Consider the following 26,154-nt stretch of genomic DNA (forward strand, 5'->3'; position numbering starts at 1 on the left):
AGCTGTAGCAAAGGATTGGTAATAATGGGCATCCACGGATCATGTTTTGTCAATACAGGCAGTGCTGTGGTGTATTTTTAACATTTCTCTTTACATCCCCATTGGGAGTTAAGAGAAAGTAAGACTTGCTGCAGCGCTCTCATAGCTGCTGCTCTGTTGACAAAGGAAAGGAAAAGGAGGTAGAACGAGCAAAGCAATTAGACATATTTAAAATGAAAAGCTCTCAATCTTGCTCCTTCAAGTTTCTGTCTTATTTGGTTATTTTTTAGGATTTTTTTTTTTTTTTTTTTTACTATCATTCGGATGTCTTAATTCTGGAGCAGTCAGACCATACCGGTAGTAACTCATGGAAGCAGGCATCCTGAAAGCCACCAGTGAAGTTCAGTGGGATGAATAAAGGAATTTGGGGATAAATTTGCACGACCTCAGTGCTGGCCTGCCCACTGTTGCCACTGGCTCACTTGTGGCCTCAGCCTGCTCCTGTGCAATGGTGGCACTTTTTCTGCACTGCTCCATTACCAGCTGTGCAGCTTAGAGCTGTGGTGGAGAGCAGAACTGGCATTTTTTAAATTTTTTAATAGTTGAGCTCTACAGCCTAAATAATGTCCTTTTAGCATAGTGTTAACACCAAGCATTATACAGTGTAAATAATATATAAAAATGACTAGATAATAATTACTGCAACTTTCTGGTGTATCGATGGAGAAAGTCCTTGACATTTCAGACATTTTTTATTAGGGTTGTTGTAATTAGCTTTCATGTAAAGATGAGCTGTTTAGGTAGTTTTTGGCAGCTGAAGTGCATATTTTCATTTGATTTCTTGTCAGTTAAATGAATAAATAAGAATATATTACCACTATCTAAATTGTGATGTCTACGGTGTATTTCATAATTTGTCTCTGTGTACTGCAGTGGGACAGTCAGTAAATACGTCTATTTTTTATTTTTTTTTCTCCTGAAGCAGAAATTCTGTTTACTTGAATTTTTCTACCTTTTTGCTCTCTTATCTGTTTTTCGGCTTCCTCAGCTGCTTCTCCTGTCCTTAGTTTAGGGATAACGTTTAAAGCTCTTACAAAATGCGAGGAGGCAGAGGAGCCCCCATGCTGGGAGATGGGGCACGGAGGACAGGTCTTGGTCCTCTGCCAGCTGCAGCTACCAGCAAGGCCAGCATATTTCAATGCTGCCTGCTCCTCGCCCAGCCCACCGTGTCTCCCCAGCAGCCCCAGCTGTGGTGTCCCCGGCCCCAGGTTTGTCTCCTGGCTGTCCTGCCTGCACCGTCATGAAGGACTTGGTGGGTGCAGGCCACATCTGTAAACCTGAAAGGTGGGGAGGGGGCAGCCTCTGAGCAACACGGAGAGTGGAGGGGGAGGGAGCGTTGGGGCTCGCAGGGTTTCCCTGGCCCAGGGTAGCAGGGATGTTCAGGGGCATCGCTGCAGCCAGGAACCAGCCGGCAGGGGTCAGAGAGATCGCCGGCTGCCAGGAGAACCACATCTGCTCTTTGCTCCCCCAGGTTTATAGGGAATGTCACATAAATGGTGACTGAAATACAGTTTCTCTTGGAAATAAATTAACATGTTATATAACACTAATTTCACATTTATAGGAATAAGCAAAGACCATCTTCCAGCACAGCTTTACTTAAATATTTCTAGTCTCAGCCTATCTATATCTGTCTATGCACTGGACAATTGATTGCTAAGTGAGGTCTCACCGTGGCCGTATCATAGACAGGTCTATTAGTTGTATGTGAAAGCACAGTATATACTAAGAATTTGTTTTGCCAAAAGAGTGTCACAGGTCACCATTTAAGTTATTTGTACACAGCTAGTTAGATCAACTTTGCAACATTGCATCCCTTTTATCAGTACTTCCCACTTGTATGGTTTGTTGGCAACTTGCTAAAAACAACTGCATTTGCACAGAATGACTCAGTGATGAATGGCAATTTCATACAACTTGTAGAGCAGCTGGTCTTGCTGCTGTTCACCGTAGGGAAGGGACATTGCCTGGCAGGACACGGCCTTTTCAGAAAGTATGTCTGGTATAATCTCATGGAGTCCTCAGACAAGGTGCACGCACTCCGTTTTCTTCAGCTGTTACAGACAGAAAGGAATAATTTTTTCCTTTAGCATTTATTGATCATACCATGTTGATATATTGACAGTGTTTTGCTCCATAAGGAGGTTTGTCCTTGCTTCCAGTAAACCTGGTCTTTTCTGAATTTCCTTGTTACAGCTCTGGTAAAAGCCTGTAGATCACACGATTACTTAGGTGTTCAGACCTTTGCTTTATCTTTCCAGCCTCTCTGTTTCTCAATTATTTCAAAAAATGCTGTTGCTGAGACCTCAATTCTCCTTGCAGACTCAAGAGAGCAGCAACACGAATATCTGTTAGTCTAATCATAAAATCCTGTCCTCTGTAATTGAGTGGTGGCTACATCCTGAAGACTTTTTTCTTAATTAGAAGTTGAAGGCTTTTTGTATTAATGATAGTTTGGCCACGGAGAGTGGTGTACTGCTATTTTTAACTGTTCAGGTAACTTTTAACTGTTTCCTGCATCTGCTTTTACTATGTTTTAATTTTTATTACATCTTGAGCTATTTTGCTAACATTTGTAACCCGACTGATTTCAGAATGATAGGAGATTGGAAAAAAGCCTGAAAACAGAAGTACTGTTATTGGAATTGGTGCCAAATGCTGAGTTTGGCTTTATTTTCACATTTCTATTCCTAGGCATACCTTATGTAGCTTCTAATGATCTCACAGACGTCAGATTGAACTTGTCAGTGCAATCTAGTAGCCAGAAATTCTGCTGACAATGAGTGGCATGAATTCTAATCTTATCTGAAGTACATTTCCACCACAGATAAGGAACCTTAGACTGTCGTTAGAGCTGATAAAAGGCTGTGAGATCTTCAGCACTGGTCACAGCAAACATTAAATGATTTAACAAACAGGTGGTTATACAACAGGAGAATGCAAAACATTTTCAAGGTCAGTGCAGCTGAAACAGGCTGGAATCATGAATTAAACCTCATGAGATGTAATGTCCATTGGCTGGGGAAAAAAAAAACAAAAACGTTTTGGAGCCGTGCTTCTCCCACCAGGCTTTTAGAACCAGCTGCTTGTAGTGCTTTTAAAAAGCCAAACATTGGCCTTCCACTCCAAGCTTTAGGCAGCGCAGAAGGCAGTCATTCAGACAGGCACCAGATAGGCATTAATGCTGACTTACGATTCTAGTATTCAGGCTTGGAATGAAGAAAAGCCGTGCTGAATCTATCACATTCTGAATAGATAATTTCAACTCCAGGCTGAACAGGGTTAGTACCACCAAACTGTAGGATTAATGCATGTAGTAGATTAAAAGTCATGCTGGTTTGCATAGTGAGATACTGTAAAGTGTTGTGTCACTTACCGGGTAGTTCGGCTTTTGGGCCAAGTTCCTCTGGCTACAAGTCGCCCTGTGCATGTCCAGTAGTGCTGTGCCCTGGCAGTGTCTAGCTTACACCTTCTGGCCAGCTGTATGACGTCTGGTGAACATCATGCTGTCCTGCAGGAACCACTGATGTAAGATTTTATTCATCACACTAGCTGCCTCAGTGAGATTAGTGTAAGAAAATGGATTCAGGACCATATTTAATTGGTAGGATAAATTGTAACAACGTACACCTCGTAAATCAGGAACACACTGGGTGGATGTGTTCGTTCAGAGACCAGGGCATTCTTTGATTTCTGCTGTCATGTCAGCTGAAGAAGATGGTATTAATATTTCTTATCAGCTGTGAAAAAGTAGATCTTAGACCTTTCTAGTCGAGATGAAGAAGTGTGGCATAACGCTGTCTTTAGACCCTAGGTCCAACCCTCGCCTTGATACAACACACAGTTTCTTTGGGGCTTTAGAGGGTGATGTTTAAACTGCGTATCCAGGTAGGGATGTAGAACAGTCTGCCTGTCCACATCACATCATGGCTACACCGTGGAAGAAATTCGAAGTTCCTGGAAAAGGCAAGACAAAAACAAACTGTAAAATAAATGTCTTAAAGATATAAAGAACAAGATAAAGGGAGGACGCTGCTCCAGGAGTTTGAAATCAGAGAAGTTCTGACAACAGAAGCATGTTGTCTAGCTCATTTTCAAATAAGAACTTTTTTTCTTGCAAAAGCAGAAAAATTGATTCAACTCACCTTCTTACTCTAAATCAGCTACAAATATTCACTATTTTCAGTATTTGCTGTGCATTTGTTTTTATAGTGTTAGAAGGAAAGGCAATTAACTTGGGACATGCCCAAGATACCTAATCCAGTTGTGTGTAATGTCTTTAGAGGTAATTCCTCCACGTTTAAACTTTGGATTAACCTTTTCATATCAAATACACTGTTGGTAGTTGATGAAATTACACTTGTCCCTAGTTTGATTACTGATCTGTCTAGATAATAGAACTTGGGTTTTTCAGTAAAGTAGAAATAATATTTTTTTTCATTTTGTTCTCGAATAATATCCAGTATTTTGTGAATCTAAATGTGTAGCAAGTAAAATCAGTTTAGAAATAAAGTCCAACTAAAAATGTGTATTCATCTCTGTATTGTGGAATGTGGGAAAAAATCCATTCAGATGAAATTCCTTTCATTTTTCCCATTCTGTGGCTACTTGGAGAGGTGAAGGACTCCACTTTGTCAAACTTTGAATTTGCATCTGTGGTTTGGAAATTAAATATCTTATGTTTTCACTTGACCTTTTGTTCTTGGAAGGGTTGTTTTTGGCAGAAGCAGTACCTCTTGTTATAGTGTGGCCCAGAGTCAGCAGTCAGTAGATCCCAGACAGTGGATTCCCAGAAGGTTGTACAAACTGACTGACTTCAGAGTGATCTTGGTGACAATTTTATGCTGACTATATGGAGTGTGAACAGGATTTCTGCTGGGCATTGCATAGTGGAAATGTACACAAGCATGAGTTACTTGGTTAAAGCATATGTGGCTCTTCTTGGCTTCAGGGACACACAAGAAACATTTATGAGCTGTCATCCTTCCTTGATACCTCCATAAATTTTAAGGATTGGTCTCAGATTCTGTCACTGATTCAGACAGTGTTGCTTAGTTTATTTCTGATTCCTGCAGCACTTGCAGCTGTGGCACTGGAATGGTGCCCTTCGTGCATGGCTTAAGCTGGAAGCTGCAGATTGTACCCTTCCATATCCTGCTCTGAAGTTTGACATTTCTGCATTCTGTGAATCGCCTAAGCATCCCCTGAAAATCCTGTAAAAGAGTTGGAAGTTAATACCAATGACAGCACCAGCTCTGCAGAACTGATGAGGAGCTATCCAACTTTACAGAGTTGTTATATGAAGAAAAAACAATTTGCCTGATAGCAGAGTACAAGGAAGAAAAGGACGATGTATGGTACCTGAGTTGCAATAGAAACAGTGTAAGGATCAGCTTTTCCTGATTGCTGTTGGTTATTGGTGGCATTTATGCCTGACTTCCCTAGGGTTGTCACAGTCTCTGTGCAGTCCCAAGGCACTGAATCGCGCTGTAGCTGCAGAAGATTTACTTCATTCTGCAATTGGGTGCCAGCCAGAACCAACAGAGCTGATTAACAAATAACAATAGGTACAAAATTACTGAGAGGACTAGAAGACTCATTAAAGAGGGGCCCTCTATCTACTTACTGATTCCCATTAGCTGAAATTCACTTTGGGCATCTCCAGCAATTAGAAGAAAATAATGTCTGCATAGTAGCTGCCCTCAAGGTTTTTGATCCTGGATCCCTGTGAAGGAGTTCCTGCTCTGCAGAAATCCTGTTTTAATTTCTTTCTCTACTTCTGTATTTCTGCCTTCCTCACATGGTCACACAGAGGTTAGTTCCACAATAAAAAATTGCAAGTTGACAGGCAAGAAATCAGAAAGTTTGTGTGTGTGATTTCTGCTGTTTCCCCCATTCTGATTTTCCCTGAGGTCATCAAAGGTTCTGTCAGGGTTTTCTCAGTTTTTCTGTCCAAATCTAATTTGTATAGTTGATTCTGCTCCAGTAAAGCCTTTTAAGTTTCCTTTTTTTAATGAATTACTGTCAAGTGCAAGTAAAGAGGTGCCACAGTCTGTAACTTCGCAGTCAATAAAAATATTTTCAGCAACACTTTAGTTACCATCTGGAATTTCTGCTATTAATATTTCAGAAATTGTACTGAGCTATTCATTAAGAACATAATTTAAAATTTATCCGTGGGAACGGATGTACTAATTGTAATACCAACCTTGGTTCTGCAGTTCTGTTCATCTTACTGCACTATGATCATTTGTTTTCAATCACATTTGAAATCATGACTCTACTAATTTTTATTTTTTTTTTATGTTTACAATTCATATTTAGTTCTCAGAAGAGATTGGGAAACTTGAAGACAAAGTAGAATGTGCCAATAATGCTCTGAAAGCAGACTGGGACAGGTGGAAGCAAAATATGCAGTGTGATATGAGATTGGCATTCGGTAATATGGCTGACAATAATCTCCATTATTATGAAGAGGTAAAACCCTTTCTCATAGCATTTTTTTTTCATTAATTATTTCAGTGGAGAAATCAATGCACTGTATCTAAAAAAGACATTTGCATCTTTGTTTAAACTTGTGTTAACTTCAGAATAAGTTTTTGTGGGCAGAAGGAGGCAGTTATCCCTAATTTGACATGTTTTAAGTAGAATGTATTTTATTTGTGCCCAAGTGGTTGATCCTGAGTTCATCATCGACAGAGGGCAGTCTTGTTTTACTAACCACAAGAATTTGGAAGATATTTTTTGATTCAATGTCAGCTGCTATATTTTCAGCCTTTTGCTGTAACTGCACGAAGAAGCCCCAACATTTTACAATGATTTTGAATGAGGAAAACATTTAAATGTAATTGCTTTTCAAACAGCACATTCAGAAAGTTATTTCGCTAAGGGATTGTCGTTCATAAAATAATCAAAATTTACTGCAATAAAGAGTATCAATACAATTTTGAGCTGTCAGTACAAAAAGCTTATTACACATTTTTATAAGATACACAGATGTATGCAGTTACTATATTATTTTTTTTTATAACTGAAACTTAATACTTTGGGAAGAAAGAAAAATGGCTGAGATAAAATTTTAATTTCAACTCAAATGCCATAGCTAACATCATTGGTAAGAATTCCAAGAAATATATACTAAGCAGTAGAACTTGAAGACATTTAACAACAACTCTTTAAGTATTCTGTGAAATTTCTTCATAGGAAACATGTTGATTGAAGTGCTTATTTTGAAAATATCCCATAGATCTGGAGTTTTTTTTAAAGAACTTCTCCTTATATTGGAAAAAGGAGTACAGTTAGCTATCTATTAATCATAAATCAGTATTCTTCACAGATACACATTGATATCTGTAACTTCAAATCCCATATTCTGAACTTTTATGGCTTGAGTATTAGCCTCAGTGTAAAATCAGTGTCCTGATTTTAGAAATCATTTTGTCAGAACATAATTGAAAAGACAGAGCTCATGATCATCAAGTCTAATTAATTAGCATGCAGCCTGTGAGATGCACGGACATTGACAATCTGTTGTTACATGTAAAGATCAAAATATTTTCTGAAATCAGGCAGCAAACTTTTGGCATCCTCTCACATTTTCTTCAGTTGCTGCTGATCTCTGGCTTCTATATCATGAATATGTATGTTAAATCAATGCTAAATATACTGGAATGTTTTGTTCATGAATGATTAGCTAAATTAAAACACAAAAATCATTCTTTCTATCTTTGTCCTGCCTAAAACTGCTTTTTGCTGAATTAGAATTTTAATTCAGACTGCCAAATCTCATAGTATACATGAAATTACTATCATTAAGTCACAAACTGCAAAAAATGGTTCAAGTATTTTTGTAACTACTGGTGTTTTTTTTTTTTTTAAAAATAGCCTCTGAAATACTGGACAAGTTGGTTTATATTGAAACATTATTCTTTGTTGGTGCTTTTCTTACATATTGAAATCTGCATAAAATATGTTTGCTGTTATGCGTTGATAGATCTAAAATTTAGAAAAAAATACCGTATTGGATTGGTGCATTGGTTTTAATAACAGTAAACATTATGCTAACTTGTTTGAAATGTGAGTGCTTATCATTTTGTTGTTGGTTTTAACAGAAACATTTTATTTTAATACTGACATTCAAGAGATTTCTGTAAAGTTAATACTCAGTTTGGGAGTTTAAATGTAACGTGCATTTTTTTTGGAGACCTGTGGTTACTAACAATGGTTAATTATTGAAGAAGTGATTACAGTCAGAAGCCCTTATATTACAAACTATAGGTGTTGCACTCCTGAAAACAGCAGAAAAAGAAACACTAGCATCTGCTTTCCCTGTTTAGAAGTGAAACCTCCGAAAGGGATTCTCATAATCCGTAGCATCAGAATGCAGTTTTTATGCTTTCCATAAAAAACAAAATCCTACCTTAAACACAATCTTCTGAGTAAGAATTGTTCCTTTGTTTCTACAGCTGTGGTATCACCAATCCCTTTCTGTCTCTCAGTGCTTCAGTAACAAAGGCACTAATTAATGCCCAGTGCTCCAAATTTATAGGTGCTCTTATGCAGACCCATGAGAATGATGTCTTTCCTGGGATAATGTGCAAGCTGTCTTATAATACATTTGAATATGATGCCATTTTGGTACCCAGTTACCACGACTGACTAATCACTTAGAATTCCTGTAGTTGGTCTCAAGAGTTCATAAAGTTCTTTACTGCCTGTCCTTTTCTTCCAGAAAAGAGTTGAAAAATGTTTTACTCTCCCTGTATTCAAACTTGAGGCCAGTAACATACTGTATTAAAAATGACTGTAAGTGCATTGCTAAAACAGGGAGGATTTTCTGAAATAATATGAAAAGGTTTTAATTTAAAAAGAAAGTCAGGACTTTACTCCAGTTTCTGAAGAAAACAGCATCATTTTGTTTGCCTTACAGAGAAGAGTTCTTCAATGAAGCATGTGTTGGTGCTGTACCATTTATTTTACTGCTTTTTCCCATGCCTTAGGTATGACACAACTGTCTGAAGTAGCACAGCTCAGTTCAGAAGAGATACTATCTTCTGAATGGTTGAAATCACAAACTGTCCACAGGGTGGAGCATACAGCTGAGAAAGCTGCGTGTCACCGGGAATCACAGAATCACAGTCTTTTCATTAAGTTAGGTATAGATATTCTGCAGCTCCCTAAGGATAAAGCATTGCTAAAACCAAAACAAGATACAAAGGAGTAGTTGTTGTTATTTAACTAGGGTGTCTGAAGTCTTCCTGGTTCATACAAGTCACCAATCCAGGCAACCAGGAATGCTGAACTTTGGCTTCAGAGAGCAAGAGTGATTAAACATTTACTACATTTTCCCTTTTTTTTTCCCCCTCATGTTTACCATAGTCTTCAGGATATTTACATCAAAAAACAAAACAAAACAAAAAAAAACAAAAACAAAACAAACAAACAAAAAAAACATTTACTTTTCTCAGCAAATAACTTCGTTAACATATTCTATTCAGAAAAAAAACAAATATGGTTTGTGGGGATAGGACAAGGGAGAAGGGGCAATGCCTGCAAGTTAGAGCACAGGAAGTTCCGCACTGACATGTGGAAGAACTTCTTCACAGTGAGGGTGACGGAGCGCTGGAACAGGCTGCCCAGGGAGGTTGTGGAGTCTCCTTCTCTGGAGATATTCAAGGCCTGTCTGGACGCCTACCTGGGCAGCCTGCTCTGAGGAACCTGCTTTGGCAGGGGGGTTGGACCTGATGATCTTTCGAGGTCCCTTCCAACCCCTATAGTTCTGTGATTCTGTGATCTGAACAAATGGGTTTTGCAGCACAATCCAAATACCAGTCAGATCTTGTAAATCCAGGAAATATACCAGAGTTTGGTTTTCCATTGCTTATAAAGTACTCTAGTAACTGCAGGAAGATTGTGGGTTATGTTTTTGTTTGTTTGTTTGTTTTCATAGTGTGGAATGATATTTAATTCATTTCGGCATTGAAAGAACATGTTTTTCCTTGTGCAAGGATGCACCTTCTTTTAATGTGTAGCCTCTAATTTTGTTTTTGCCATGTCAAACTAATCCTGTTTAAACCTTTGCAGATTAATCTGATATAAAGCTAAACTTATCTTTGATAGGGTAGTGAGATTCTTATCGGCATTGACACAGCTTACTCTTTTCCAGAAACATACATTTCTTGATTTTCCTAACTATTCCAAGCCTAATTTGGTTCGTTCCTGTGATCTACATTGTCATGCAGGCATAAATTGATCCAATAATTTCATTAGGTCAAAACAATACTCCTTCCCCACTGGAGTAACTTCCCTCTATCTCCAAAGCCTATATGTATCTGTCTCATATAAGCTGTAGAAAAATAGATGAGATTTGTTGTTTACCCTGGAGGCCTCTGTTGTGATGCATTTAACTAGTCATTTGGTTGTGTACCAAAGTCAGCTGCTTATGCATGTTGATCACATCCTACCATAGGAATTTAGGAATTCCCTACCCAGGAATTTAGTTAACAAACTTCATGTGATTTTCAAAAGCTCCCACATGGCTGTGCCAGTTTGTCTCTGTGAATGTTGTTTCAAAGCCTGGCTCCATCTTTGAACCCTCAATCATTTCAACCATAGACATTTATTTTACATACTTTCATGAAGGCTTTAATGTTCTGTTTTTGTTTCTTTCTTTGTTTTTGTTTTGTTTTGTTGTTGTTTTGTGTTTATTTATTATTATACTAGGAATCAGCATTTTTCTATTTCTATTGACTCCAGTTTTTGTTTCCTTGCACCCAGACACTATGAAAGTGATCTTTGTCTCTCTCACACATGGAAGACTACATTTTCAGATTCTTCTCTAGGAAATATTGTCATAAAGGGTATTTTTAAGGTATCAACCATGGAAAATTAGGAAACTGGAACAGAAACACACATGGCATGTGACACATTGCTTCTGTTATCATCCCTACTACATGTTCTATTTTTATATCTCCTTTTTAGTATGATATGCAATTGTAGTATACGGAAACCTCTCACTGCTATTTCTAAAAATGGTGTTGCAGAACAGATGTGTGACCTGCAGTAGTAGGCAGACTATTTTAGGTAAAGTAGCCTTATTTAAGCACTTGCTTTTTTCATTTTGTATATTTAGGTTTCGTTATGTCTTCTGTGGGGCTTTTACAAGTAATTGGATTATGAATTTCAATCCTATGCATGCACATTTAATTTCCTGCATTTGATTTTTTTTTTTTTTTTTTTTTTCCTTTCTGTCTCTTTGTGAAAGCTGGCTGATCCTCTGTTCAGATCTCCATTTTTACCCTCACAGGAGAACCAAGTAAAATCATTCTGTAATAATGCTGAAGTATACATCACTAACAAAATGTCATTTATGCAGTTCATGCTTCACAATATAAAAAGCTTGAGCCTAAGGCACAGAGACCTAGTTTTGTCTTGGTATGGTTAATTATAAAACTTGTCAGCTGTAGCAGCACTGTGATGTCTGCCAGTGAAATGAGCCACTATTTCTCTTACATTTTGGAAAGTATGTTTTGGTTACATAAATTAGGATAAATAAAAACCAAGTAACTTGTATACCTGAGAAAATGCTCTGCATCTTTGTCTGGAAAGGCTTTAGTAGATTATATTTATCTGGGTAAGCAACATAGTGTGACTGCATTTTAAGACATGCATTTTGGATCAGTGTTGCAGAGATAATAGACAGCCATTTTTATATTCCAGCCAGTATATATGATATATATATATATTTAATTCACATTACTGAAATTACAGAATGGCAAGACATGAAGTTACATGGTATAAATTAAGCTGTGGTTCAGAAAAAAATGTCATTCAACAACAAGACTGTTCAATGTAAAATTATTGCATAAGTTTAGCTGTACTGTTTGTTGACAGACTTAAAATGGCAGAAACCTGGTACTTCGGTAAGAAACATCAGCAAACCATAGTGATAGGCTTGCCATGATTCTCAAGAATACTCTATGATTTATATAGGTTTGCCAAGATGCCAACACTAATTTAAACCAAACTGAACCAAAGTCATATATTTTTATTTATTTAATTTTATTTTTGTTTTTTCCTTTTACTGACTACAGTGTTGGTGTTTCAAATCAAAACAATAGCTTATACAGTTATGAATACGTTTTTCCTTTAGGAGAGAAACATTTGTTGTAAAGACGACAGTCTCCCCCCAGCCTCCTGCCTTTCTTGTCCCATTTCTTTCTCATTACTCAGGGCGGAAAGGAATTATCTGTGTGTTTAGAAAAAAATGTTTTAATTTAACTTGGAAAGAATTGAGTATACTACAGGAATCCATAGAGATTATGCAGAAACTGTGCCTGACTGTGCTTTCTGTTTGGAGGAGATCTTTGCCTGTAACTAAAGGGAGAGATTAAAGAAGGGCATAATTAATGTTAGCATCTCCCGTGATAACACATACAATTACGATGCTCACACTGTGTGCTTGTCATTATGGAAAAGTGACCTTTACAGCTCACTCAGCATGTTGGCTAACATTTTGCATATCACTGAGCTGCCTAGGAAACCATATTTTGCTCTTACCGTAGTCCCACAGAAACAGCTTGTGACAATGCATATGTATTCTGCTATTTTTTTTCTTCTTTTTCTCCTTGGCTACCAGTTCTACAGAAATCTGTCTGCTATATTAATATGTATCTGTGTTCTTTTTTAAGTGCCTTGCTACATGGGAGTCCTTCTTAGCATCTCAAACGGTGGATCGTCACGGAGAAGAAGATTCTGAAGACAGGCCTTGAGTAGTATCTCTGCTTGATCTCTACCTTTCCATGCAGTTTCTCCCAACCAAAGAAGTGCTTTATATGAGATCAGATATATTGTTAAATATAACTGTTAAAATCAGTGAAACGCAGGAAACCAGCTTATTGAAAACTCAGGTATTCTAGTCCTGAAACACATTTTGGAACATGCTATATATTGCTTTATATTGCTTAGTTGTGATTTTACATATTTTTATGCAAGTGTTTGCATACAATTGTTTTCATACATATTGCATAACTTGGATATAAAGTATTTTAAATATGTAAAAAATAGCTCAATTTTAATAAAAAGTTTAATAAGAAAAGGCCGTCTTCATTCTCCATTCTAGTCTTTAAGAAGTATTTTGGTATTTTAGAGCGCTTGTTATATTCTCTTTGTTGAGTAATTGCCTATATTTGTAAAATTACATAGTGTAGTCTGCAAGGAGCAATTTAGGATTGTTTTAATAGATTGTTCTAGTCACCCCATGGCAAAGTGGCATGGGAAGATGCTGAACCTGTTCTGTGAGATTAATACTGCTTTAAAGTCCTGTTAATTCGGTTTTCAGTTTGCAGCATTTACTCGTCTATTAAGCATCTCATTTGACGTTTTTAAAAAGATAAAAAAATGATAGTTCATGAAGCAGACTATTTCTACATTGATATGTTTGTCAAAGCACTCATCCTGCCAACACAAGAACTTTGGAGTTTGCCAGATCAAGGCCGATCAATAGCCTTTTACTCCCACAGCTGACCTGCCTATAATACTTAACTTCTTCCCTCTTTGGATGGCTGGTATGGAAGTGAAAGAGAAAAAAAAGGAAAAGAGAGTTTTGCTATGATTCACTAGCGCAGTATGCACTGACATATTCCAGTCACTGAACTCTGTCAGCCTGCAGTTCTAACTCCTGTAGTTGTTCTCCTTGGCAGTTACGGTGTGAGCAAGCCTAAGTCAGAGTTTGAGAAGAACAAGTGCCATCCTCACCATGGCTCTGGCCTCGTGAAGCAGCACGGTGCCAGCCTTTGCCTGGTTTTGGTGATACTCTGTGATCCCACTTCTGTCATTCAGACAATGACTGCAGTTGTTCAGCACTTAGCTGCACTTGGGTGGCTGTGGACCTGTCCAAGCAGGACATTCAGCTGATGAGTCATTTTGTGCCTTCGATCCTAAGCAATCTAGATTACGAGTCCAGCCTTTTTAGCAGGCTTTACTTTTTACAGGGATGGCTGGTCCCATGCTGCCCCATGAAGCCTTAATGAAAATTTAGATCAATCTCTTTGAGCTATAATATTATAGCAGGGAAGATGCTTGTGAAATCCTAGGGGAAGCTCATGCCTCTCCCAGCCTGGAAAACTTGCAGGAGCTTGCCAGCTGTACAGACCAGAGGCAAGTCAGCATCAGGATGGAGCAGGGCCGTGCCATGGGGTGCCCTGTCCCGCTGTGCTGGCAGCAGGTGCTCACAGGAGGCAGGGAAGAACCACATGGCAGTGCCATGCTCTTTCTCCAGCATATCCTTGCTGTGATTATTATTATTTTTTTTTAATGTCAGAGCTTCTATCAATGTGCTTAATAGTGGTTAATGCCTTTCCTTTTTTTTTTTTTTTTTTTTTTTCTTCCATCTAACTTTTTAGGATTTACCACATTGAATTAGGATTTACCACACGACCTTCTACAAAAGCCATTCCGTATCTGCGCTCATTGTTGCTGCTTTCCTCTGTATTTTCTCATTCTGCTGCAACCAGTGGTCAAAATGCAGGCACACCAGAAATGTCCACATTCCCATAATTGTGCTTTGATTTTTTTCCTCATTCTTTACTATTTCTGATTTATTTTTTAAAGTACCAGTGAATGCTAAGTTGCTATTTCATAACATTATGTGCTATTCTGAAGGTTACTAAATAATTTAATTTTCATCAGTGTGTATTTATAGGAGAATTGGCTTTTCCCCAGTGAGCATTAATTTGCATTTATTAATTCTGAATTTTGCCTGCTGTTTTTAGCTCCTAATCTCTCAGTAGTATACAATCCTATAAGCAGGATTCCTACAAGATAGGCAGCAGTAGCACTCTGAATGACAGAGAAGAGAAAGTTCAAGAAAGTGAGCCTGAACAGGCTTACCTGGAAGGATATGAATGTTTAAGTGTAACAAAAAATTAAATAGCATGCCTAAGCTCCTGTGAGAAAAGGCAGTGTCTGGTTAGTTGGGATGGGAATACCAGTGTCTGTGGCATTGATTTTTACCTGCATGTTCTGCCAGAGCAGAGAGCTGTTCTCTAAGGTGTTTGGAAATCAGAGCACCAGGAGGGATTTTGCATCCTTAGTAAAAACTGGGCTGCAGTTCGTCATGTTTAGGCTTTATTTTTAATTAATTTTCCTTTTTAGCTAGGCCATAAGTTATGGGAAAAGACCCACTAGCTATGTAGAGGCTTTCTTGTGATTGAGTTGTTATTTTTCTGATTTTCTGATTTTCTATCATGATTTTCTGATCATGATTTTTCTATCTCGATTTTCTGATTTTCTATCATGGAAAAACAAGGTCTATTGTTAAGTACAATCAAATGTTCTCTTTGTGTTGTGCAAACAGTTACTATTTTAGAAAACATACTGTGTCTTTAGCCCTGTTTCCAATGACTGTTAATGTTATGGAGTCTCAACTTCCTTAGGCAACTGCTTAGAAAAAGCTTAAACTATTCTTAAACTCATAACCAACCTGCTTATACTTTGGATTTTCTTTCAGCTGTTTTCAGATAGCTTTGTACAGACTGTTAGAGCCTAGCCACTTAAGATGATTTCTGAAGTGCCAGGAGTCTGACTAAGAATTCAACTTTTAGCTGCTTACAGCAAAAAAGGTTCAGTCTGGTCACCTCTATTTTCCTTCTTCAAATTTGCCCTCTGAAATTAAACACTGAAAAGGTGATTCTAATTGTCTAGAAAAGAAGTCAGTGTAAAACCAGTGTGAAGTCTTAGTGTATCGTGTATCTGTCTGCAGAGAGCCCCAAACAACAGCTCTGAGAGCTAGAAAGTTTCCCATCCAGTGGTGTGTTTTTTTTTTTTTTTCTCTCAAATTTATGCGGGGGCACTTTAAAAACATTATTGTTTTATTGTAAAACAGAAAATTCAGCCTGCATCTCCACTTTCCTAGCTAGGTAATCACCACCTAGAGAATATATAACCGCCACAGCTTACGAGTTTCTTCTGGCAACCAGAAGCAGTGGTTCATAATGAGTTTTATTTATATCTGGTCTTGACAACTTGTTACAAGTATTTGCCGGGACCAGTGAGTTCTGGTGGGCAGAAGGATGTCTGGGGAGGGGGGGGAACTGCTCTGCAGTGCCCCAGCTGTACCTTCCAGAGGTTTCTGGGCCCAACAGTTCCAGTTTTTGCACTGATGCCTTTTTTTTTGCCCACTACCAGAAATAAGAGCATTGGTAAGTTGTCATGAGTTACTGGTCAGGTAGTTTTGCCCATTACAACATTTTGAACTTATGTACAGACACTTGGAAAGCACAAGTCAAATGATTGTTTGAAAGAAAGAAAGAAAAAAATATAAAGAAAAAGCTGCCTTTTCCTCTGAACTCAACATGCAAATCTCAGCTACTGGTTAACCACAACCAGCTTCCTCACACAGTATTGTTGCTGCACGGCCAGCATGGCTGCCGGGGTTACTTTCTGTGGTCTGTGGCTTGACCATAAAGAGGAAGATACTCAAGACAAGAAAAGGTCATTTGTTGAGAATATGCATCCTCTTTCTATGCTGGTGCTTCGTATCTGCAGCCTATAAACAATGCATTTCTCTTTTCTGCTAGATTGAAAGCACATACAAAGAAATGACCAAAAGGTTTCTCAGCAACCTAACAGGAGCTGTCACCAGTGCAAACTGTCACTAGCAAAGGTAAAGCAGAGACTGCTTGTACTGCTAGGGCATCACTGGCTCACGGCACTGAATGGTTGGTGATGGTTGCCTGGTGCAGACTTCATCACTACTAGGGCTGAGCTCTAAAAGAATGTCTTTGTTTCAAATATAATGGAAATAATGATGAAAAAAAAATGATGTTAATTTTCCTACAGGCAAAAAGCTCTACTTTGAGTTTTAAAATTTTTGATCTAGACTGTGGCATGACACTGGGTTTTCAGCAGGAATAATTCCTGTGATAATTGTATTGCTTACAAGGTTATTTAAGGAATAAGCATTGTTACGTCTGCATTAATAATTAACCACAAGTTGCAAGTAAGCCATTAACTGTCAGATCCAAACTTCCTTGCAATCGAGGCAATGTTGATGCCCTGTAGTGGGTAGGATTCACTGGTCCTTAAGTGTTACAACAGTAAGCCAGCTTAAAGGCAACTCAACTGCCTGTCTGAGCAAACTAACTTCTTTATTCAGAAATACGTGGTTGCAGTATGTTCTAATGGGAAATTATTTAATCCTTAGCATTACTGTAAATAAAGCATCTCACAAGGCTCTTTGGCAAATGATTTTTTTTTTTAATTATTATTTGAACTCTATAATTGTGTTCATTTCAATCAAGTTAAGCTTTCATCAGGTGTTGAAAACCTTGTCTCTAAAATGAGAGCTGAACAGGAGGCTCTATATATGTACAAATATCACAAAGTTTCTCACTTTTACGTAGAGAACTGTTTGGTCACTCAGTTACAAGCCAAAAACAGTTGTCATGAGCAACTGCATCTCTTACACAGGAGCCCGTAAGAATTGCTGGGGCCCCACAAAGCTTGTCCTGAGCCTGTAACACTGCTGAGACTGCCTAGATGAGCAGCAGCTCATTGAAGTTTCAAGATGCTAACACTTTTTTTCATCTCTTTACTGCTTGATACTTCCATATACCCTGTCTCTACATATATCTCAGCACAAGAGTCCAAAGCTTCTAGCTAATAAAATCAAAAGAGGGGTGATTATGAGGTTCCCTTTCAACCAAAAAAAAATAAATAATTAAATTAAATTTTATGAATCTATAAAATAAAGCAAAAATAGAGAGTAATTCTATAAAGAGAAAAACCATTACAGGAATTTAGTACATTATTGCCTGATTTTGTCCACTAACAATACCTTGTGCAATAAACAAAAAACCTGGCAGATACTCTGTTTGCTGACAGTAATGGAAGGCTAAAGCAAGGATAGAGAAAGATTTAATCCATTTGCAATTGGGTTCAAGAGAAAATAGCTAAGTCAGAATAGCTCTCTGGAGGCTATGTGCTCATTCACTAACAGGACAGTACGGATTTTGTAAGCAAATTAATTGTGACAGCTTAACATAGTAAAGGCAATTGTTCAATATTTATTGGTACCTTTCAGCATGTCGTTTCATTCCTATGATTCCACATATTTTGTTACTATTACATTGCATGGAAGAAAAATAATGGAGAAATATAAAAGGAGAGATGCAAAGCAGGAAAAGCAACTAGTTTTGTATTTTTCTGGGATGACGATCATGCACTGTTAGAGGCACACATTTTTAGACTGCATGCAATTCTTAGAAGAGTTTAAAAATATAATACAAATGTAGTTGTGCCTCATTTTTTTCACTGATCAGTATAGCTAATGAAGAAATATAGTTCTGCTGAAGACTGAAGGTCTTATTCTAGCCTTCTCTCCATTTCTGAGTTATTGCTGAAGGAGAAAGACTCTCAGTACAGAAAAGCATCGGCTCTATCCAAAATATCTAATATTCTGGGTCAAACCAGCAAGTCTTACCCAGCTCCTGTTAGAAAATCCACAATTTCTTTTTTTTCCCACCCTCCTCTTAACTTGCCTTTCCGTAAGAGCTGCAGAGCCACTTCCCGCAGTTCACGCGCTGCTTCCTGCTCAGACCCAGCTCCTCTCCCAGGCTTCACAAGGGCTTTTGCAGCCACGTTCGGAGAGGGGACGAAGATCCCTGATGGAGGCTGGGGGTCTGCTGGGCTAAGGAACCCCTGCCTCGCCGAGCTGCAGCACTGCTGCGGGATGAGGGACAGGCTGAGGAACAAAAGGATTGCTCCTGTGCTTGGTCACATTGCTCAAGGGAGATCACGGGTCATACTACGAAGATAGAGGTCTATACATATATATATATACACACATTGTAGTCTATACATAGATTTGGCAATATAAAAGAGCAGAATATAGGATGGAAAGAGAAAATATCTTGTACACAATTAAAGGATATTTGTTTTAATAGTTTAAATTACATTTAGCTTAGTTTTTAACTCCTAATTCAAAATGTTCTTGTTCCTTATTTGCATGGATTGCTACATATACCGGATGTGTGTTGCATCTGAAGTTTTAAGGGTTGCTATGGGAATTCTAGCATCCCTGCTCAGAAAGTCATCTGCACCTTGACAAAGCTGATCATCATTATTGCTATACATAGTCATCTGCCCTTAGAATAACTTACTGCTGATCTTTATGGAAAGAAATATTATTTCATATCTGGTTTTTATTGTGTCATCTCATTTATCAAAAGTATTTATTTAGAACAACAATATTGCAAGGTTGTGAAGATTTTCCTTGGGAGTCCCTCTCCAATAACACAGACCCAGATATTATATTGTTCCAATTCATTATTTGTCTACAGCTAGTTTATAGCATGCATGTAGGATCACACATACAACTCCATAAAATGGCAGCCAAGTGTCACCTAGCACCACCATGTTCCCATGCAGCTGACATTTAGTTCACTCATCTGTGTGGAGAGCTGCTCAGTGCAAGAAATATTTCATTGTTAGCTTTAGCTTTTAAAAAATATGAGACCACTTCAGAGCAGAATTGAGTTTCCTAAGTAATTCTAACCATGCAAATGTATTTATATTGTGCATCTTGTTTTTTTCTCCATTCATTCATTCATTCTGGGATATGTGAGCATTCCTGATGTGATTGCTGACCATTCCATCATTATGCTGTGATCCAGAATCCACTGAAATGAATGAAAAGACCAAAGACTGTGTTCTGATGTTCTAATACACTCTACCATTTAAGCAACATTCAAATTATTAATAGTATTTGGGGAAAAAATGCTCATTAAAAAGAAACTGGAGCAGAAAAATATGATCAGTACCTTGACTTCACTCTTAGTGACCACAGCATTTTGCCATTTGTTAAAAAAAGGCTGGGGGGGGGGGGGGGATTTGGAGAGGGCAGCATTTTCCATTGTCTCCTAAGTATCTCAGCTGTTTTCTAGCAGTAGCAACATGTGTTTAGACGGAAAGCCATAAGGCGTTAATTATAGGGCAGTGTAACAGCTACAAATGCATATTCTACTGCAACATGTTCTCCAGAAGGATGTAATCAATTCACACTGTTTTTGAATGATGTTTCATATTGTGATCTTGTAAACAGATCTTAAAATAGCCAGTTTATAAAGAAAGCTAAATCTCTATAATCAGGAGAGCTTTTCTTTTCTTCCAAATTAACCCTAAAAGAAAAGTAAGAAGATGGAGGTACAGCGGTTTGATTTTGAACCCCCTACTGAGCTAAAAGAATGTGAATAATTTGAAAGGGCCTTTTTGTTGTTGTTTTTTGTTTGGTTGGGCTTTTGTTGTTGTTGTTGTTTTGAAAAGTGCACAGCCATTAAACAACGTATGCAGCTACTAAATGTGGTGTGTCAGAGAGAAAATTAAAATGACGTTTCTATAATGCCAAATGGCCATGAATTAGTTAGGGTAGTGAACAGTGAGACACTGCTTTGGAGTTCAGTGAAAGAACAAGAAAACAGAGTTGCCATTGAACCCACTTTTGTTGACCAAGGTGTCACTTGTTTTTGTACCATAGTCCCTGTCCCCTTTCCCATATGCCAGCAAGATTGAACACAGCTGTCAAAAAAAGCTGATCAACGCGCTTAAGAGTTCCCATATTTGCTACATATGAGGGTCATGTTGTGTAGCCAGAGCTTCTCAGCTCAGTCTCCCATGTCCCAAAACATCAGATGAGGATCCTTGTCTATCTTTCTTATCATTACAAAGACAAGTTCATAGGTATGTTGATAGGGCAAGAAGGTACATCTATATGGGAAATACTAAGTCTTTTTAGAGTTATAAGCCCGTCCAATAAATGCCTCTTCTCAAGGGACTAGAACTAGAAGTATTAGCATTCCCTACCAAGTGTGTTCATCTAATCTCTTGAAGTTGATTAGGACACAAAGATATCCCCATCCTGTGGCAGAGAGCAAAAATAAGCTTTTCACTTTTCTAATTCTTCAACAAAATACACACAGTAGAAACAAGAAAGTCTGTCAGGTCTATTGGCCTTTTCTGTTTCTTAAGTTTTATCATGTATGTCTGTAGCATATGGGTATAACTAATTACATTTTCTGAGCAGATGTGCAAAAGATGGATTGATATGCCAAGGCTGGGAAATGTCCAATGAGGAGGAGACTGGTTCGCCCATGACAGATTTTGTAAATGAGACATTTACGGAAATGACGAACATAAAACATCTATTTCATTTTAATATGTTATTCTTGAGGTCATAAGAACTATTTATAGACACCATTAAGTGGACCTTACTTTATTGAATTAAATTCAGAGATGGCATTTATCAGAGTATGCTCCAAACACGCAGGAGCCCAAGTCCATTGTCAATGGGGAAAATGTGTAATGTGTCTCCATTTCCATTCCACTTTTAGAAAAAATATATATTTTTAATTTTTTTTCCTAAATCTGTATGGAATATGTTATTTTTTTAAACTTGTATCCTCTCTCCTCTCTTCCATTTTCTACTTACTGTTAAAAAGGAAGGTAATTAGGAAGGGATTTGGAAGGGAAAAAAATGTTAACTCCCCCTCTCCCTCATTTTTTTTTTTGGGCAAATGTTAAGATGAACAGATAAGACTAGTGAGAATCTGCACACACTGCACCTGAGTAAAAGAGCAAACAAGGAATTAATGACATTTTTGTTTGAAGCACTGTCAGAGATTTGCCTGACCACTCAGACATGCTTAATAGTGTCACTGCTAATGCTGCTGAATGAGCCTACCTGAAACACACCAAGAGTCTTACGGATCCTACCCTTAAAAGTAAACAATCCTATTGTCCCAGTTCAGTATTCATCTGGTGAGAAAAGTCACTTTGAGAAATAAAAGTAATACGTTATTTGATACTTAAAATAGTATTTTTCTCTACATGTTACAGTCCTTTAGCATTTCAGTACGTCTGCTCAGCTAATCCCCTTTAGTCAGATCTAGGCATGTTCCCACCTGGCTATCTCCAGGGGGGCTTCTTTCATTTTTTAAACAGAGCTGAAGGATGTTTGGGAAGTTTATAAATTCTCTGTAGATAAAGAACCAAAGAGGAAAAGTATTTTGCCTCTCAAAGAGAATCCTAGTTGTCATACTTTTTCCCCCTGTTAATCTCTTCATTATTATTCACATATCTCAAATCTGTGTATTCACCTTCTCCAATTTTCAGGTGCTTTTCCTTCATAGTTAATTTCTTTCTTCATTTCAAAATCCTTCATTTCTCTCTGACACCATGTAATATTTATTACATTAGTGCTAAAGCTGTATGAATAATTCATCATCTATTTTGCCTCTTTTCCTATTTGAGTATGGCCCATAATGATTTATTTGAAATATTCATTATTTGAGATGTGTTGCTGAATAATTTTTGCAAATAATTCTTGGCCTGTGTATTGTTCAGAGGTGCAACTAAAAATCCAGGTGGTAATGATTCAACACTTTCATCCACCAGTGAACAAAACACATCCCCTGATGGAAGCTATTGTGATCCAGTGCTGAAACTGCTCTTCAATATTCTCTTACAGTTACTGAAATGACAAAAAAAATGCCCACCCCAAAATGCATATTTTTAGACTGCTTGGAAAGGTAGGACATCACAGTCAGTGGCCAAAAACTCACCGAGCAGCAAGAATGATATCAATAGGGAGACTGCTGCTTGGACGACTCAATGCGCTGCCTCTGCTGCCTTCATTCACTTACTCCCTTCTCTCCTCAGCACCTTCAAGCAGCAATGGTTACCCAAGTGACAAGCTCCTTACAGTGAAATGTTGCACCTACAGTTTATGTAGCCAGTTTTGAGGAAGGCTGAAAGAGCTAACGCTGCTACTGAGAGCAGCAGCTGTGCTGGGAGTTCCCCTTGTGGGCATCAGTGCTGGCACCAACGAGAGGTCAGCATTGATCCCAGAGCAGAGGGATTCAAAGAAGAAGCTTCAGTAATATTCTGCCACATATTTTTCAGGCATTAGTTGCAGCCAGGGTATGGGTACTGTGTTTATGAGGGATGCCAGCGTCTGGGGAGCAAAGGGCTGGGCTTTCAGGAGGCTGAAATGTGGTGGGATAAGCAGGTCCTATGCCCTGGTCCGTGGCTGCAAGCTGCCCCATCTGCTGTCACCCACTGCTCTAATCAGGGAGCAACCATGCCCAAGTTAAGTGTCACGAACTGGAAACCTCTGTTTTACTGAGACCATGAAGGGAATGTGACCTTTCCCCTAGGCAAATCCACCCCTTGTGTCCCCAAACTCTGTCTTGTTTCTGCACCTTATCAACAGCTGCCAGTGCTTTCTTGGCTGATTTAGATTCTTCAGTGAGAAAATTGCTGCCGTAACAAAATCGTGACTACAGATTTCAGTAGTATCATGGTTACTTTTCCAGGCATTAATGTAAGCATCTATGTAAATACTGCAATTGCTCAGATTGTCAGCTTTCAAGGCTAGGGGTGTGTTTCAGTTTGGTTGATAAGGCACCTAACATCACTAGCCTGCTTGGAAGCTGGGACTTCTACTTGCTGCTACAGTGGAATTAATATTTACCTCTGCATGTGTATTTTTGGTATGTCCTTGGGATGCAAACTACTCCTGTTTGTAGTAGGAGCACACAGGCACAGCAAACACAGGGCTAAGCCCCAGAAAATTGTCACCTATAAAATGCAGTAAAGCTGTTTGCAAAATACTGTCAAAGTTAGTCTCAATGACATTTCCCTTGCAGTGAGGAGGGTGCTTTTAATTTAATTGCTAATTAAGAGTTCAATCATATACTGCTTAATATTTCCAATTTAGTACTAACTGAACATTAAGTGATATAATTGCCACAGAAGTCCCTGACCAGACTGGAAGAGGAGGCATAGGGGGCAATCTTTGCCAGCATCAGGGCTCGCTCTGTGCTGATGCCAATTTTCCACCTCTTCCTTTTGTTAGCAATGCTATGCGGCAAGAGCTGACCCTCAGGGTTAGCTTCTCTGGAATAAAAAATGGGAATTTAAAGCTGTGCGGCTGTCTGCTGTGGCCTGAGAGGGGCTGCCTGGGCTCTGCAGGCTGTAGGAGCATGGCCAGGGCAGCAGGAAACAAAACACCATGCAGGAGAGCCAGCGCTATCACAGGGAATGTGCTTGGCAGAGGAGAGAAAAGAAGGTGCTCTGTTATGCACCAAAGCAAACAAGGGGGAGCCACTGGGGAGACAGCAATTTCTAATAAAGCCTTGATATATAGAAACATATATATAAGGGACACTATGAAGTAGGTAATTGGTACTGAGAAGTAATTGGTTACAGAAGCTGTGACTTTTTCAACTCATCGTTTTTTTTTCTGTTAGGCTGAGCTGTCACCCACTGTGGCCAGATTCCCTGGATGAATGTGCATCCTGTAATTAATTATTACTTATTCTTTTTCTGTCTGACCCCTGGAGTTGTTTTTTATAAACTGCAAATTGTCAGAATCTGATCGTATTCAGTGCTCTTGACAGTGCGAATAATCAGAAGAATTCACTTAACAAACACGGATGATAAAATAAAATGTCACATTTTATTACATACTTTTGTTCCATCTGTCTGAGCAATTTTGAATGCCAGATTTAAAGACGTGCCAGCAGGCCACGTCTTTCAGGGGTGCCTGCACATGGCTACACTGGCTTTTAGCATTTGCTTTCTATTGAGAGGGATAATTTGGTGGCCTGGTAAATTCCTGGGAGGGGGCAAGGGCACACATGCTGGCCGGGGGCACTCACCCCTGCTGCCAGCTCCTGGAGCCAGCTGTCCTCAGCTGACACACACCGCATGGGCCCAGCGGGACACGGTGTCACTGCTCCCAGGTGGCTTCCGATGGTCACCATGGCTTACCTCCAGGAGACACTGCAAGAGCACCTCTGTTACTGGGCGCTTTTTCTATCACTCACAGTCTTTCTCAAATTCGCTTATCAAAGAGCAAGGCTTTGGAAAATTTCAGATTGCCTTTAAAATATGTGTTGTCATCAGAAGGCAGGGCAGTGGTAGCCGTGGGTAGGTGGCAAGTCCTGGTGTCATTTTTGCTCTGAAGAGCACTCCCCACCAGACTGCTCCTGTTTCACTCCAGTCCTTGGTGGGGACGGACACGCCAGGCCCACCCCATCCGCCTCACTAAGGAGGAAAGCGAATCCACCTCAGCCCTGAAGTCCCTCAGAAGCTGTGGGTTTTAAAGTTCAGCTCAAACTTGAAGCGTCTTTGATGTATTTTCGGCTTCAAAAATGCTGTGAAAAAATGAACAGGAAAAAAGACCCAGAGGAAATAACTCAGTAGAGAAAAAAAGATTGGGAAATGGAGCAGAAGGAGGTAGAATAAAAAATGTAGAAAGTCTCCGATCAAAGGGATGAGAGAAGAGAAAAAAGAGATGATGAATAAGTAACTGCTACATGCCCCGTGACACCCAGCTTGCCGTGCCACTGCCCTGCAAAAGCCCCACACCAGGTCACGACCCTCCTGGCTGCCCCAGGGACAGTGCTCCTACGTGGCACAGCCCCTCACAGTGGGCAAGGGGCAGCCCATGGAGCTGCCAGCAGCAACGTTAGCTCTGCGTCCACCCCACAACAGGGTCTCGTTCCCCACTTCACCCTTTGCCCTGCTGCTTGCATTCCCTGTGAGACATTGGCAATCGGTCAAAATACATAAAAGACAAACAAACTAACAAGCAAACCTAGCCATGTTTAGGAGGGAACAGAGAGACAGTTCCCTCTACACGCACACACGCACCTCAGATGGAGAGACCTTAAAAGGTGCAAAATTTCAGCCCACAGATCCTTAGCACTTGCTGAAAATAAGATTTTGTACCTCAAATCGCCAGCTACGTGGAAACACAGGACATAAATATTTATGTGGCTTCCCATGGAAATTCCAATTGCCTTTCAAGGTTGAAATTTGCACTTATTTTCAAATATTCACAATAATATCTTGCTTTTTAAAAATCTTTTATTTCAGCTGATTTAGGTGTATGTGTGGAGATACGCAAGCGTATGAAGGCACCATTGAATCTCTCTCTTGGGCCTTAACTTTCTATATGGAATTAATTAAAGTTGGGCTTCCCAAGAGCCAGAAGTTAAACATTCATATCTGTTTCTGTGAACTAGAAAACAAGATGGTAAATTGCTTTGGCTG

General features: G+C 39.0%; 2 protein-coding genes across 10 annotated transcripts in view; one reads left to right on the forward strand and one right to left on the reverse strand.

Moving 5' to 3' along the window:
• The window catches only part of SNX7 (sorting nexin 7), a 32,142-nt gene extending 14,870 nt beyond the window's left edge, over positions 1-17,272 (forward strand). The window contains exons 8-9 of one of the 2 annotated variants that reach the window (XM_084527286.1): positions 6,364-6,516; positions 11,303-17,272. In XM_084527286.1, the coding sequence (XP_084383412.1) occupies positions 6,364-6,516; positions 11,303-11,482 (333 nt within the window). In that variant the 3' untranslated portion in view covers positions 11,483-17,272. The remainder of the gene's footprint in view (positions 1-6,363; positions 6,517-11,302) is intronic. The other variant, XM_084527287.1, reaches the window with a different exon arrangement.
• Positions 161-26,154, reverse strand: part of PLPPR5 (phospholipid phosphatase related 5) — a 286,848-nt gene continuing 260,854 nt past the window's right edge. For 7 of the 8 annotated variants that reach the window (XM_084527296.1, XM_084527290.1, XM_084527295.1 and 4 more), the window contains one exon: positions 161-3,996. In XM_084527296.1, coding sequence (XP_084383422.1) covers positions 3,897-3,996 — 100 coding nt within the window. In that variant the 3' untranslated portion in view covers positions 161-3,896. The remainder of the gene's footprint in view (positions 3,997-26,154) is intronic. The other variant, XR_014695394.1, reaches the window with a different exon arrangement.

Source organism: Aythya ferina (assembly GCF_964211825.1).
Source record: "Aythya ferina genome assembly, chromosome: 8".
NCBI lineage: Eukaryota > Metazoa > Chordata > Aves > Anseriformes > Anatidae > Aythya > Aythya ferina.